The 15,955-nt window shown below is 39.3% G+C and overlaps 1 protein-coding gene across 2 annotated transcripts in view; it reads left to right on the forward strand.

Moving 5' to 3' along the window:
* Positions 1-7,083: 7,083 nt before the first annotated feature.
* Positions 7,084-15,955, forward strand: part of LOC138213036 (leucine-rich repeat-containing protein 49) — a 36,942-nt gene continuing 28,070 nt past the window's right edge. Inside the window, exons 1-8 of one of the 2 annotated variants that reach the window (XM_069173846.1) lie at positions 7,084-7,287; positions 7,445-7,510; positions 7,597-7,666; positions 7,795-8,022; positions 8,168-8,261; positions 8,783-8,986; positions 9,828-9,894; positions 14,148-14,291. In XM_069173846.1, the coding sequence (XP_069029947.1) occupies positions 7,198-7,287; positions 7,445-7,510; positions 7,597-7,666; positions 7,795-8,022; positions 8,168-8,261; positions 8,783-8,986; positions 9,828-9,894; positions 14,148-14,291 (963 nt within the window). In that variant the 5' untranslated portion in view covers positions 7,084-7,197. The remainder of the gene's footprint in view (positions 7,288-7,444; positions 7,511-7,596; positions 7,667-7,794; positions 8,023-8,167; positions 8,262-8,782; positions 8,987-9,827; positions 9,895-14,147; positions 14,292-15,955) is intronic. The other variant, XM_069173845.1, reaches the window with a different exon arrangement.

The following is a 15,955-nucleotide window of genomic DNA, read 5'->3' on the forward strand; positions in this document are numbered from 1 at the left end:
TCTGCGCTCTCTTAGTGCCCATTTAGCATTAATTGATTTTACTTGAAAACAGTCTAATCAGAACAATATTGACTCCAGAAACCACAAGCTGTAATTTGTGCGTAAAGTCACCCTAAAGTCAGTAAAACTCAAACATTTTCTGTAAGAAACAGCACCAAGGACACAACCTCAAAGTGCTAATTGTTAGTTACATCCCTGCGCTCGACCTACAGTAAAGCTTCAGTAAAATATAAGTTAAACTAGGATGCTTTTTTTGTTGTTGTTTTTTGTCTCAGACAACAGAACAAACAACAGAGACCTCCCAAAGTATGTGTGGGAGTTCAGACTATATGTTTAATTTATGTTGGTGAAGCACAACATAGGTGTTCAGCCACAGCATTATAATTATAGTAATCTGAATACTCCCCTGTATGCTTACAGGCCCACCTCACGTCCGTTCGAGCAGCTCGCCATTGGTTTACATCCTAATAACCCTGTAAATCAGTCACACCGACATCGTTGGTTGTTGCCAGCCCTGCATGAAATATATTTACTCCTCTCCATTGGCAACCCAGGCTCACAGCTGGTGGGTAGTCTGACTCATTCGCTGCACCACATGCCATACAGTGCCACTCTATGTGTACAATGCAACGTGGGGAGAGAAAGAGGGAGACAATGGGGAGAGAAAGGGGAGTGAGGGAGAGGCTGGCAGCAAATACTGTGAAAGCATTTGGTTTCTTATCGCACACTTGTCCGCTCAGATCGAGCGACAGTCTGCCAGCTTGTTCAAATAATTTTCTAGCTTTGCATCTAGTAGCAGTAGTTCAGAAAAGCCTGAACTACCAGAATTAAGATAAAGGATTGCTAAGAAACTTTGAGACAGAACTTAGGAAGCACTACAACGATGCCACTGTAAAAATAGTTCTGCAGGCCACTTCCTCCTATCAGTGGTTGTCGGCCTTTTTCAGTTCTCTCTCCAGCCATCTGCCAACAATGTGCACAAACATTTTTCAAAAATGAACAAAAAAAAAAAAATCCATATTGAGAAGAGTCTCTCTTGTTCTGTGATTTGTTGTTCATATAAAACAGAGGCTCCTTTCAATGTATGATATAATTAAACTGCTCAAAACAAAGCCAAGTGAAGAGTTTCATGAAGCGAGGATGAATGACAAGGCTGTTGTATTGGTTTGAATTTAATTTATTTATGTTACTTATACTGACTGACTTTTCAGCTTAAGTTCTTTTATAGTATTATTCTGACATCCCTTATCTTTTTTTTTTTTTTTTTCCAAAGTGGCAGCTTAATTAGTTAATTTTTCACAATTACCATTTTCCCAGCTAACGCACCACCAAGCCTCCAAGGAGAATTGCTCTTTGAACAACTTCTCCTCTCTTAAGGGTTCTTCTTCAGAGTAATTTTTTTCTCACTTTCCTTGTCTTTTATTTCCTTCTTCTTTATGAGCTTTTCAAGTCTCTGTTCCTCAATGCGGCCAAGAGCCATGCAGATGGAGGCATTATGTTTTTTTTTTTTTTATATCTCATTTGTCTACTGTCTGTCTGTCCCACTATATATCAGGTAAGCCTTGAGGGAATTTCTTTAAATTTGGCACAAGCGTTCAATTGACCTCAAGCATGAACCGAGTAGAATTTGGTGCCTAAAGTTCAAAGGTCACTATGAATTCACAAAGCAGATTTGTGGCCATAACTCGAGGATTCATAAACTAATTCAAAACAAATTCACACAACTGTTGAATAAGAGGCAGTGATGGCCAAAGGTCAACTTCACAGTGACATCATAATGTTCATCATTTTTCTGGCTTTTTTTGAATGCCATAACTGAGGACAAGAAGGTTAGATTGTGACCATACTTTATATATAATTAGATATAGAAGTGGTGCTCGCCTTGAAATAACCTTGCAATGGATGGCTGACAAATAGGGAACTTACATGAGGCCGGCTGTGTGAAACTTTCTAAAATAATGTTTTTTATTTCTCTCAGTTGCAGAAAACATTTCTAACTTTGCTAAAAGTGCCATAGTGTGACATGGCAGATTGGGGGCCTGACTAACCAGGCTGTTTCCCTGCTCTTATCTCTCTTACTTCCCCATTTGAAGAATACTGCAGAGGTGGGGGATGGTTGTAGCTCTGTGATCCCCAATTCGCTAACAAGAACGACACCACAGTGATGTGAGTTTACAGGTTTAATGAGGAGAGGAAGGATTGGACGATGGCAATGAATAATGGAAGTGATGATGAGGATGGATGTGGAGGTCGTTTGATCTGGCTGGTAGAGGGGATGAATGGATGTGAAGAGCGATTGGGGGAGGGATGCAGTGAATGGATGAGAGGGAGCGGGTGGCAGGGTGGAGAACAGAGACCAACAGTACGAAAGGGTTAACCAGGTATACTGTATGTGTACTGTATGTAGGCTTGCCTGGTGATTAGAGGAGTGTGAGAGGCGTGACCCTGCTCCTCAACCTTAGTGAACAAGTTAACTTCATTTCTGGCAGTCAGCACATCAAACAGCAGAAACATCTCAAATAAAAATATATCTTAGGAGTATTTTTTTTTTTAATATATTATTTTACGCTGTGGGTTGTATGTTTTCTGAAAGCTTATTGTACATTATACAATGTTATTATAACAAATCATTTTACTATGGGGTTTACTGTCTGTCTGTATGACAAAAAAATAATGAATGTTTCACTTAACCAGTGCTGCAACAGTCCTGGTTTCTCCATTTTAAACTCACTCTTGTACACAGGGTCTTTCATAAATAGCTGATGCTTGAATTCATTGACTCCGAGCTGTCAAGTCATTTCTTTCCCCTCTGACTGTGACATGGTATAAATCTTCTTCACTCGTCTGGGTAAACAAAAACAAAATGCTTTTTAGATGAATACAGTGATAAGAAAAACCTCTCTCTATCTCAGATTTAATTCAGTTCAGTTCGATATGCTCCATTGACATGAATGTTAGGTAGAATATTGCCAAAGCTTCAAGGACAACACAACAATATCAGAGAAATTAAAGAAAAAAAACACAAAACTACAACATACAAATATAGACCAAGTTAACACAAACGTGTACATATCAATGTTGAAAACAGTAAATGAAGGTAGAGAGAGTGAGCTGTGAGGACACTTAACTACAGCTGCTGGTTGTCTCAGGTTTTGACTGGCACTTATGCATTTCACTGCATCTATGACGCAGACATTGTTTTCTTGAAGTAGATGTTGCATTTAGAGAGTGAATCAAAATCTGTTTCTATTTATTGTAAAGAACTCTGTTCTAATGTTTTCAAATGTGCTGCAGTATAGCAAGAAATGCTGCTTTCTCCACCTTTTTCTGAGCTGACACAGCCTGCCTTCTCGAAGCAGCCAAGTCTGTCTGTGTTGGCCAGGCTCTCATCACCGAGTCTGTTCATGGGCAACGTCTTTCTCAATTTCTGATCGTTTACAGTGCTCAGATATTCCTCTGCTGCATACACTGTCTTCTTCGAGCTGATTAGCATCATATTAAAATCTCCCCCTCTCTCTCTCTCTCTCTCTCTCACACACACACACACACACACACACACACACACACACACACACACACGGTTGTATTTCCATCACTTCAGAGGACATTACACTGACTTACATTAATTTCCTTGAAACTAAACCTAAACAGACCTTAAACCAAGTCTTCACCCTAAAATTCAATCAGTAAAATCACAGGGAGCTGCTTCTTGTTTGCCAACGGGGGGCTGATGTGATTGTATGAACAGATTTATCCCCCTTTAACATGTATAATATAGATGTAAACACACACACACACACACACACACACACACACACACATCCAAACATCCAAATTGTTCCTGTTTCTACATTTCCTCATTCAGTCGAAGCAGGGGCCATGCTGTGCTGCTGCCAACAAATCAGTGCTGCTGCTGCAATTACACTATATTTACTGTGTGAGGGAAAAAGCATCCATATGAATCACATTTGTTGTATTTCTATCAGTCTCAGAGTTTTTTAGATGCACATTTCCATTCTTTAAGTATAAATTATTGTCATCTCATTTGAATTTGTGGATTTCTTCATCTCCAGAGATACTTGATATCACTAACTAAGAAAAATGTGTTAAATATCATTCACTCTTTGGTCCAATTTTATATACAGTAATTACTTAACAAGACATCCAGGTGCAGACATTGACAACAATATAACAGAGTAAATAATGAAAAATATTTTAACGAAAATGTAATGATGAAGATCGTCAAGGGCAAAGACACGAGACGCAGATAAAAGGCGACAACTCCTAGAATAACACCTTTTATTGGCTCTATGGTTCTTTCTGGGAGGTATCCAAGCTACACATATCTCTGGAATTTACATTGCACTTCGTCAATATGGCCTTTCACTAAAACTGTTGACGATCCCCTCCCATAATATGTGTTCATGTGCTTCATGAATAGACTATGACAGGCAGTATGTGGGATGTCCCTTTGATGAATCTGGACTTGTCTTCTTTTGGCAACCGCTTATTAGAGGCAGAGTAAAAAATACACAGTACAATCTATTTGATCATTATTAGTGTTCTGTGGTGCAACTGACTGACTGTCGACTGGGCTACATTTTCCGAAGAGCAAAGACATTGTGTTAGAGCTGTGGATTTTGAAGTACAGGTCCAAAATGTAATCTATTCATGACATGACAAAGACTTTACAGCTACGTAATAGAACCTTCCTCACATTAGACGACTTGTCAAACAGGTATAAACGATTCATCTTCATGATTGTTTCAGTTTTTCTCTTCCAGTTACATGTGAAGTGTACAATCTATGATGACATTACATATAGGCTACTGTAGCTTACAGGGGGTTTTGACAATTCGTAGATCTTTGAATGAACCTTCATTCAAATGCAACAAGACGCACATTTTGGGACATAAGGCACAGACGGCTAAAGGTGGCGATGACTCAGAAATTTCATAGAAATTACTATGATACTTCCTGGAATTTCTATGAAACTGAGTCATCACTGCCTTTAGGTCTTTCATCATCAATTTTATCTGTCAGAGTACAAAACAGGAGCAGGAAATGACTGCAGATGGAATGTTCAGGTGCAGATAGAAGTAATTACTGTTTTTTAAAGTTTTTGGTTTGATTCTGTTCAGAAATCCAATGGGAAAGGTGCACACGAAGCTCTTCTCCTGTGCAATTTGCACGCCCACAAACACAGTACTTTTTCAGTGTTTAGTTCTGTTACATTGGTCATGGGGGCCTTAAAACAAGACCAGAATTAGGATTTTCTGAGAATAATGTTTGACCAATTTTGTTTATGTACTACAGGGATATATCATTTCCTTTTAAATATTAGTTTGCTGGAAAACATTTGGCTGTACCTGCATCTTAAATGTCTTTGTAAATGACCATAGAACAGGCTACTGCTGTTTATCTAGGCTACTGTTATGTCAGTGAAGTTGTTTTTCTGCTGCATTTGCTCTGAAGTAGGTGTATTCTGGGAGGAATGTGTGATTGGTTGGAATTTACAGATGACCTGTTCAACTGAGAATGGTCATTAGTGTGATGTAAAATACTAACAAGACGTGATGCTTTGTAAACATGGACAGCCTTGCCCGACAGGGACTTGTGGGCCCCTACTGACCCCAGTTCTTGGAACACGCTTAATGTAAACCCACACAACAGTATATAGAGTAAACTAATAAGAATTGTCTACAAGGCAACGTCACAATATTCTGTAGTAATAGCTAATAATCAGTGGTGGAAGAATTATTCAGGTCCTTTACTGAAGTACTGATAACACACTGTGAAAATACTCCACTACAAGTTAAAGTCATGCATTCAAAAGCTTATGTAAAACTCTAGGTAGGTAGGTAGGTAGGTAGGTATTTACTTTATTAATCCCCGAGGGGAAATTTTTTCGCTACAGCAGCATACATACAGAAGCAATAAGACAATAATAGAAACAATAGAATAAAATAATAGAATAGAATAATATAATGATAGAAAAGCAATAAAATAAAATAGCAGTAAATAGCAGTAAAAAAAAAAAAATATAAAATATAAAATGCACAGTATATACAGTACATTATATATCTATATATATTATATACAACAAACCAAGAAACACAGTCAACATATATATATATATATACAGTACAGTATATATCTATATCTATAATATACAAACAAACCAAGAAACACAGTCAACAGTGTTATTGTACTGTGATGGATTTTGCCAGAGGTGAGTTATTGTACACTCTATACATCTTGTACATAGCTAAATGTATTTGAAGTATTAAAAGTAAAAGTTCACATTATGCAGTATATGCTACCTGTCAGTATTTTACTGTTATATATAATTGGTCTGAATTGATATAATTGTTGCATTAATGTGCATTTTAGTGTTATAGTTATTTAAGGTTGAGCTAATTTTAACATTACTGTTGGTTCGTTTAATTGACAGTAATGAATCATATTCTATTAGATTATTGTATGTTTGTGTTGTTTCTGTTCTGTAAGAACCCCAAATCTCTAAAAAGTCAACAAGTTCATAAAAAAACAATGCATTTTCCAACGAATTATTATTTACATATAAATATATGCTATTTATAATAATTTATAATTTAAGTAGGAATATTTTCTCAGCCCATAAAAGAACATATAATCCTTCAGTTTGTAAAAAAAACAAAAAAACAACAACTTAAAATTCAAAATAACCAAATAACGTGTTTTTGACTGGACAGAAACGATATGAAAAATGTAATGTTGAAAGTACAATATTTGCCTCTAAGATTTAGTGGAGCAGAAGTATCAAGTTGCACAAAATGGAAACAGTCAAGAACAAGTGCCGCACTTAAGTACACTGCTGATTACTACGTAGGCTGCAAAGCAGACTAAAACCGACGTCACCTAAATAAACACTTTGAACACTTGTTTCCCTTCGGAGTTGGTTTTTACTGGAACGGGAAGTGAATGTAACCAAGCAACGCCGTCGTTGTCACGGTAACAGTGCTTGTTGCCGAGGAAGTCTGCGGGAACGTCGGTTTTGGAGCAACAAATCTAAGCCTTAGCAATACTGTCGTTAGTGAATTGACGTATTTGTTTTAAATATTCATGAGATTTGTAGCGATATCGATTATAAAGCTTTTTTAAAACTTTTTTTTTTTACGTTCATGGTTAACTGTTTACTTAGGAAACGTTAGTTAAATGGAGCCGGAGCTGACTGTGGGCAAAACCACCATGCCCTCCCGCAAACACGCCAGGGTCAGCGACAGATGGGCGTTCCTCAGCCCCATGGTAAATATCACGTTTCATTTAAAACTATTAAATACTTATGAACAAACATTTACAAGTTTAGCCTGTGGCTCGGTAGTAAAAACAAAAGAAGCCTCGCTACATGTTCATGTTTTATTTAATGGGAGACATTTGACCAATTAGTAATCTATGTTTGCAGATCAACAGCTGCAAGTTGCACCTTACAACAGTCAAATCAGTAGCGCCGGGGCAATGGGAGAAGATGGTGAGTAACCGGAGGACTAGCTGTGTAGTTAGTTATTCAGCACTTACAGTTTTCAGGTTGTGTTCATCATGTTTCTCATTTTATAGACGGGCTCTCAAGGTCTTGAAAAAGAAGCAGACATGAATGCCACTCAAACAATGAACCACTCTCATCCAGGTAGGTTTGACCCACTTACTCACCCCGGTCCTTGTCCCAAGAGGACTCTGTTATTCAGCATCATATTGTTTAATCACGACTGGCCATGGATTCTGTGTTTTACTGTTACTGCACCATGTTATCTGTAGAGAGCAGGTCATATGCGTGCAGCCAGAAAAGACTGGTCCAGACACCACTGGGACCATGTTATACCAGCGACAGCCGTGCAGGTTCTCCTGCTCATAATCGGATGCTGCTAGCGGGTGGTGCCACAGTTTCACATGCTGCACAAGCAGCTAGCGACAAACCAAGGAGACCAACCCACAATGCAGGGGCCTCTCACTGCCGTAATACCTTAAAAATCCCCAAGCCTGCAGGTAAATATGGAAATATCAGTCATATGGAAACTGGTTTTAATACTGATTTTTACGTCAGTACTCTGCAGACGTGTAGGATTACTTCCCGTGTAATGTACTTGGATGTTGTGTGTATCCTGAATCCAGTTTATACTGTCCATGTCAGGTAGTTCTGCTGGACACAGTCACTATGCTGCTCCTGGTCTTCCCTTCGCCCAGTTACCTTTTGCATCCAATTTTCAACGAGTTGACTTGGACAGGTACACTTTGTCCTCTCTTTTTTTTTTTTTTTTTCCCATCATATGTGAAGTGTGTCTGTTGTGGCCCAACATTATGGTTTAGCTGATAGTCTCTTTAAAACCAGTCATATGTTTGACCTATCAAAAGTCTTAGCTTTTCTATGTACCTTTACTTGCAATGTCTTTCATATTCTTGTGTCCTCCGTGTCATTGAGTTTTATTGACTCACTGACCTTCACAGTATTTGCAGTAGGAATAATGACAGGGTCAGCTAGAATGGCAAGTGCTTCATATTGCCACCAGGGAGCAGCAAAGTCTCTCTAAATCCCCACCCATGTCTTCAATGAGCAGTTATGCTGACAATAATTTGCCTGTGATGGACTAAGACGAATTTACTCAATCAACATGTATAGTGAGATACTAATCATTACAATAATGTGAAACCCAGGTTTGATTTCATGAAAATGATTGATAAAATGTACATTATGAAGCCTAAATCTTACAAAATGCTTTTCTTTTCTTTCTTTTTTTCAATTATCCAGCCGCCATTTGGAGGAATGTCCCCAGTTGGGCTTCATAGAAGAACTGCAACTTCTCAACCTGCAGCACAATCAAATCACAAGGATCCAGCATTTGTCACGTCTGCAACAGCTTGTTTTCCTGAATTTGCACGACAATCACATCTCCAACATGACTGGCCTTGAAGTTCTGAGGTCTCTTCGGATACTCATGCTGGGGAAGAACAGGTGAGTTGTCACAACAGGAGTCACAAACAAACCAGTGTCAGAATAGTCTGAACTGTGTCTGTTACATGTCACAGTTTATTTCTACTTGTGCAGCATAAAGGGTCAAATATGGACATTAAGTAGCTTTATTGTTCTTTAATCCAACATCTTTAATGGAGGTTTGCATTTCTACGGTGGTCAGAAATATCGTGTTGAAGTGTAAATTTCACTTCTTGGTTGTTCAAGAAATCCTTTTGTTTACATTTAGGGTTTTTATCCATTTTCTCCACGAGATGCTGCTTAAACGTTGAGTTTCAGAGAGGAATGCTTTCAGATCCCAGTTATCCAAAAAAACATTCATCTCAGTATAATTTTTGTTTCAGCAGGAAGAGGATTGAAGTCCCAGTTTTGTGAATGACATTAAGATCTTACAGCTGAACTCTGGCATTTGTTCCACTTTCTGTCAAACATGACATTAGTCTTTTTAGACCTGCGGTATGTCTGAGGTCATGTAAAGTTACTGGAGAGTGAAGAATCCCACCGATTTAGCCACTGGCCTTTTCAAAGAGACTGCAGGCTTTTATCCTTCAGTGTCATTTGATCTAAATCCATATGGACAGTCCTGAACAATGCATCACTGTATACTACTGTGTGTTCAGTTTCCTGGGGAAATGTAACCCTTCAATGTGTTTGCCGGCCAGTCGTCTGTCTTCTGTTTGGTGCCTGTTTAATAAAACTTCCCATTCAAGAATAAACAAAAATGTGTTATTAATTGTTGACGTGCTTTGTGAGAAAATTTGTTTTCTGTACATTTCATGTTGTATTTTACATTTTATTTCTCCTTCTTCCTGATACTTCTCAGAGTTCAGAAGATATGCTGCCTGGAAAGCCTGTCCAAACTGAATATCCTGGATTTGCATGACAATCAGGTACTGTTCCCTCACCTGCTCTCACACCTACACAGCATGTGTGTATTTAATAATTCAGCTGTATTAATGCTGTAAATGCAGATCATGATCTGAGGCAGGAGTTGATGCTGGAGTGAATCGGACATGACAGCAGGAGACCACGCATGAGAGTTCATGTCTTCATGCTCATTTGAAACCTTTTATCACAGCCCACTGGCTTATGAAATGATGCACATTCAGGGCAGACATCGTAGCCAAACTCTACGCCTGTTACTGGCTGACAGCTTGGAAAATATTAACTTTATTTTTGCAAATTGAATTTCCGAAACAGTATTAGGAACAAATAAGTCATGTGTTGCCTTCTCTTTCATCATTCTATTGAAATTTCTTCTTGGAGCCAGATATCCGATGGGTGTTTTTAGGGACTTAACGTCAGCATTTGCGTTAGTTCCCAGCACTCTCAGAGAACAAAGAATCGAAAACCATCACAAGCTCTTGTCTGGGGTCTACTCCCACATTCATTTCCTCAGTGGCCCTCGCGTAATTTCTTCAACAGGCCCAACTGTTTCTGTGTTTTCAGCATTGGGAAAGGTTTGACGCTGTCGCACATGATAGTGTTCTGCAATTAATTTGTGTCTAAATATGTTATTGAGCGCTATTTGTTCAGCCTCCAGAATAGAGCCTTCCCTCACTGATATTAAAAGCCTGAGAAATCAAATGATGTCGGATGAGAAAGGAAGATAGAATAGAAAAGCCTAACCTTGGTCAAATTAGTGTTTTGCCAGCATGCCGCCTACACACCTCCTCAGAGAGCTACTCCAGAGCTCTGGTAAGACTCCTTCCCTTTCTGGTGTTGGCTGGTCTTTACATGAGCATGCATCCAAATTACTATTCAATGACTGCTGCAGTGTTTTGTTATATTTCCCAGCAGAGGGTGCTTTGTTGCCTCAATCACAGCCAACTTTGTGTTTCCTAACTACATCTCAACAATTTTAACACTTTTTAAAATGTCACAATTGAATGAGTGACTTTAGAATGAATTAGTAAATCGACTCTTTTGTACTGTCCTTGTTGGTCAATGAGAGCACATTGCATTCAGAGGCAGCCGTTTGTTGGCAGACGTCTATTCTGAAGCAGATGATGAATCTATTATTCTTACCAGGCCAGGTTGCCTTTCAATGACTGACCTCGAAGTTTCCTGTTTTGTTCATTCAAATAACTGCTTAATCACTTTTATTCAACATTTTCCAAACTCACCAGAGATCTGACCACCCACATGCAAGTTGAATTGGAGCACAATAGATGATATAAGATAATGAAGTGAGTGAAATGAGATTGTTGTTTAGTCATTGTTGGTCACATAGCAAAAGCTGCTTGCCCTCTTTCTTTTTGTGTGCATGCTTTAACCGTGAGCCGCACATCATGGTCATCCTTTCTTCCTCCCATCCTCGAGCAGGGGACTCGATCATTGTACCCAATTGTTTCTATAGCAGGATGTTGTTTCATCTCTAGTTCAAAAAGGAGATATTCTCCCTGGGAGTGTGCATCCAGCCCACGCTCAGTCTCAGTGACCAAGTGTCTGGGTTACAATGTGACCCGACATTGCTGAATTGTTCAGTTAGGCTGCGATGTCTTCCACATGAGCAATTTGCCTTAAACACTCTCAGGAAGTAGCTAAGATTGCCCTGCAGGGTCTGTGACATGAAGAAAAAGCATTACCCAGTTAGAGAAGTTGGCTGCGCTCATGGCTGTGGTAGGAAAAGTATCGCTCCGACAAATCAAGATGATGATTTTAATGAAGTTTGACTCAGTGTGTCATGTTTGTTTGGCATATCACTCTGGGACAGGGTGAAGTTGGGACAGGGAGCCCTCACATTCATGCTATGATGAAAGATACCTGTGACACTTGTGTTGGTGTGTGCTTTGTGTTTTTTACAAGGAACATGCCAAGAGCCAAGATCCGGTCTAATGTCCTGCCTCTGAAGCAATGTTTTATATTTTAAAAAAGTTATCATAGACACAACAGATATATTATATTATAATACTGCCATTTTTGTCCTTCCTTTGTGACAAATTAAATCTTACTAGAGACTGCAAGACTAAACACCTTAAAATTGCGATCTCGATTCATGCTTCCCTGTGATCTCATTTCTAAATGACAATAATCCTGAAGCATTTTCTTCTGGGACACAAGCTGCGTCAAAACAAGCACTTCTACCTTCTCCCACAAATGACAATGCGGCGTCACTTATTGTGATACAGAGCAGCAGAAACCTGCAGGAAGGGATACAAACCCAGTAAGAGAGAGTAAGAGACACCGGTGAAAAGAAAATATACAAAAAAATATACTTGTTCAAATGTTGTGTTTGAAAAGACTGAAGTTAAAAACCAGAGCGATTACTTTCTGTAGTCTAAAGTCAGTGTGATGGTCCTGTATCAGGTACCATTATATTATTTTTGTATCAGGCAAATGAGTGCAATAAATCATCATAATATTATGATCGTGCAGCTCTACTGGAGGCACAGTAATGGGTGAACTGCTTGTGCATATTCTGGATCGTGAACTCCTCCACTCGACAGCAACTAATTCATGGTGTGTAACACAACACTCAAATATTTTAAAATCAGGTTATCCAAACTGTACTTCAGCATGTACAGAGATACAATGTCTGTGCTCGCTGACAGGTGCCTGTCCTGTGTAGATCAGGGACACAAAGTCTGTGATAATTCACGTTTTGTGTTCATCTTAATGTATTCAGGGGCAACTCCCTTGGCATCTAACTGTAATCCTCGATATATGAACCGGAATTCTTTGAATCACACCCCTGCCGGTCTAATCTTTTAGGCACCATTGTTCTCTTATATTTTGTGTTGACTGAAGGTTTTCATGCCACCTCAACACAGCTATTGTGGCGGCCTTTAAATACAGCGCGATGATCTCACGTATCCATCACCAGATAAAACCCCTTAATGGTAGTGTTTTGGTAGAGGGTGGGATGCACTCGGTTTAGTGTCGCTTTCTTTTACCATGCTGCCACCTGTATATGCACACACACTGCTAGTACTGTTGGACAACGGCCACAGACACATCTTTAGTCAGAGCTGGTATACATTAATAGTATTTAATCATATCATACAACATATAACTGACCAGGTAGCTGAAGTTTGACTGCCTCTCTGTATACTCTGCCTTAGTGAAATATTGGTTCTAGTTGTCTTGGTTGACAGTGTGCCAGACAGACTCTCTAGATCAGAAACATTACTGCAGCAATGACACGATACATCATGTTTCTCTGCTTTAAATCATGTTTGCTTGTTGTTTTTAACTGTGTGTTAGACATACAATTAGTAATGTACAAAGTACCAGAGTGAGATACTGGTTAACAGATTGGCATTGCTTGCTTTTTGTTTCTAAAAACATCCCTCATCATGACTGCATTTTATGAACATTGTCAGAGTGTGCACATTACTCTCTGCACATTACTAATTCTATTGTAATTAACTCTTGTCTGGACTCCCTGTAGGTTTTCTTACATGAACCTGAATGTCTCACACCATCTGGAAGTGGCAAACTAACGAGACCAAAGACCAGAATCGTTTGCAAAACCGCCTTCAGATCTTTTTAGAGCAGAGTTGCTGAGTAAAATGACTTATTACCGCTTTACAGGGCTAAATTTCACATTTGAACCACAGGAATCTTTTGGTTTTCTGTTTTGACATAATCCTCAATCTCCTGATGCCCTTTTGACCTTTTCCTTACATGTACAGTGTGCAATATAGGGCGCAAACACACCAGCACACAGGAACAGCCACTGGGGATTCTTCTGAAGTATTTAAAATGTCACTCTGACAGGGGCTCCCTATTCTCTCCCAGACATAGAGGTAAAGAAGGGAGGGTAAGATTTCACCATTGACTGACCCTTAGCAAGTTCTTTGTCATCCTAATGTGGAAGGTCAGGTAGGAGTCATGGCTTAATGTAACTGAATGAAAATCAGTAGTTTAAGATGGTCAGTAGTGATACAGTTTGTTGCTATAATAGTTTGTTCTGAGGTACATAAGAGTGACTTTCTTTAGCAGTTCACAGGATAAAGAATTCTAAAAAGCTGTGAACCATCTGATGATCTTTAAATACATCCCTTGCATGTAAAAGTAATCACTGAATTTGGACATATTAAGTCCGCTACACTCGCTCATCCCTCTTCCCTCTGTGCCTCCGTGTATCTGTAGAATTTGATTATCTTTATTGCTGTTTTACATATTTTTTTTAATCCAGATCCACAGGATAGAAAACGTGACTCATCTGGGCGAGCTGCAAGTATTGAACCTGGCAGGAAACAGCATCTCCAGAGTGGAAAACCTGCAGGGCCTGGTCGCTTTGACTGAACTCAACCTACGGCACAACTGCATCTCTACTGTGGTGAGGGGCCTCTTTTCTAATTAGACACAGCTACAAGTGTTTTTTCACTGCATGTTTAATATGCTACAAAGGCAACAATACCACTTTTTTCTCAGTGATGTCAATTTCAACCAAGACTGAAGCTTTTGCCCTTCCCCTCTGTGGAGCACTCGATTCTTTTCTTTGTTTCCATCCTTTATTACTGTGATTTTTCAAAACTCCTGTTACTCCCACTGACAATACACAGTATTGTTTCTGCATTTTGATGAGCAAACAAACACACACACACATCAACTCTGACAACTGTTAGGAAAATGCTCCTCGTAGCATGCTCGTAGAGGACTTCACTTTTATGTTAATGTCACTCCTTTTGGACCAGAGTTACTGTTTCCTCTGTTCACATGTCGTCGTTTTTACAGTCTCAAAATAAGAAACACAAATGACATCAAAAGAATCTTTGAGTAAGTCTGTGGTGAAATGTATCTCGGCGGTGTTACCTAGGGAGACGTAGCTCATTAACCACAACCTCCCACCGACTTTGTGACACAGTGAAAGAGAAACTGGATATTCTAAACACGGAAATTTACTCCCCTTGGTTTCTATAGTTTTAATCTGATAAACAGAACAGTGCATGCCAACGCAGGCCCCATCATTTGTATGCAAATCCTTAAGCCCTTTCCTGCTTTTAGTGGTAGAAAATAAAAAGAGGGCCCAACATTGTGTATCAACTGAAAGCCCTTCCCATCACTCTCCATATCCTCTGCCTGCAAGTCCTGATCAAGAACCACATCCAGTCCTAATGATCAGATGTAAAGTTTTATCTGAGACACAGGAGAGGGAAAATGCTACCCCTCAGCAGTTTCTCCAGCCTCTGTCATTAGCGGTGCTCGGTGCCAACTGCTTATATCAGGTGCAAAGAAAATAACTATCCTCCAGGTGCTTAGGTTTTTCCCTTGTATGAAAGGAAAGGCAGATAAAAAGTAAAGTTCAGCACAAGAAGAGAAGGCTGCCATTAACTTTATAAACAAGTTTTAGACTTGATTATATATTGGACTCAGTCTACCATTACATACAGTATCTAATATTCATACTCTATGTTTATGTGAATGATTTTAAGGTCCCATATTTTACACTTTTCCGGTGCAGTTTTGATATCCCTGAGAAGATATCTGAATGGCTTTAAATCCCAAAACCATCTAAATATAGTCTTACATCTCCTCTTTTAAGCTTCTCTCTGGAGCGCTACAAAGAACTGACTGTTTTGTGTCTGTGTCTTTAAGGAGCCTTGATACCCATGGCCCTCTTTTCTGATTGGCTGACTCTTTTCTGAGTGACACACTCGGCTAACCACAGGTTTTCCTCATGCTTGTAACTTCCTAGCTCTGTCTTTACTTCCTCCTAAAAGGTTGTGACATCACAAATGTATGGAAGTTCAAAGCTAGATGCTAAATTGGATTAGCCGGGGGGGGTACACACTCTAAACTCCACAACTGATCTCTAAACCTATCCCTCATTTTAATCCTAACCCTTCCACAATGCAACAATCACAGGCAGAGCATCCTTCCCGGTGATCCAATTAACACCAGCCTTTGGTCAAATAGCAGTGTCTGAGTACGTGCTGTGTGTGTTTCACCAAGGACTGAGTGTTTCGACACATTCACAGTATTTGTGCAACACCTAGACCT

Source organism: Embiotoca jacksoni, unplaced genomic scaffold (assembly GCF_022577435.1).
Source record: "Embiotoca jacksoni isolate LCO1_2020_lvr unplaced genomic scaffold, fEmbJac1.0.p SCAF_6, whole genome shotgun sequence".
NCBI lineage: Eukaryota > Metazoa > Chordata > Actinopteri > Embiotocidae > Embiotoca > Embiotoca jacksoni.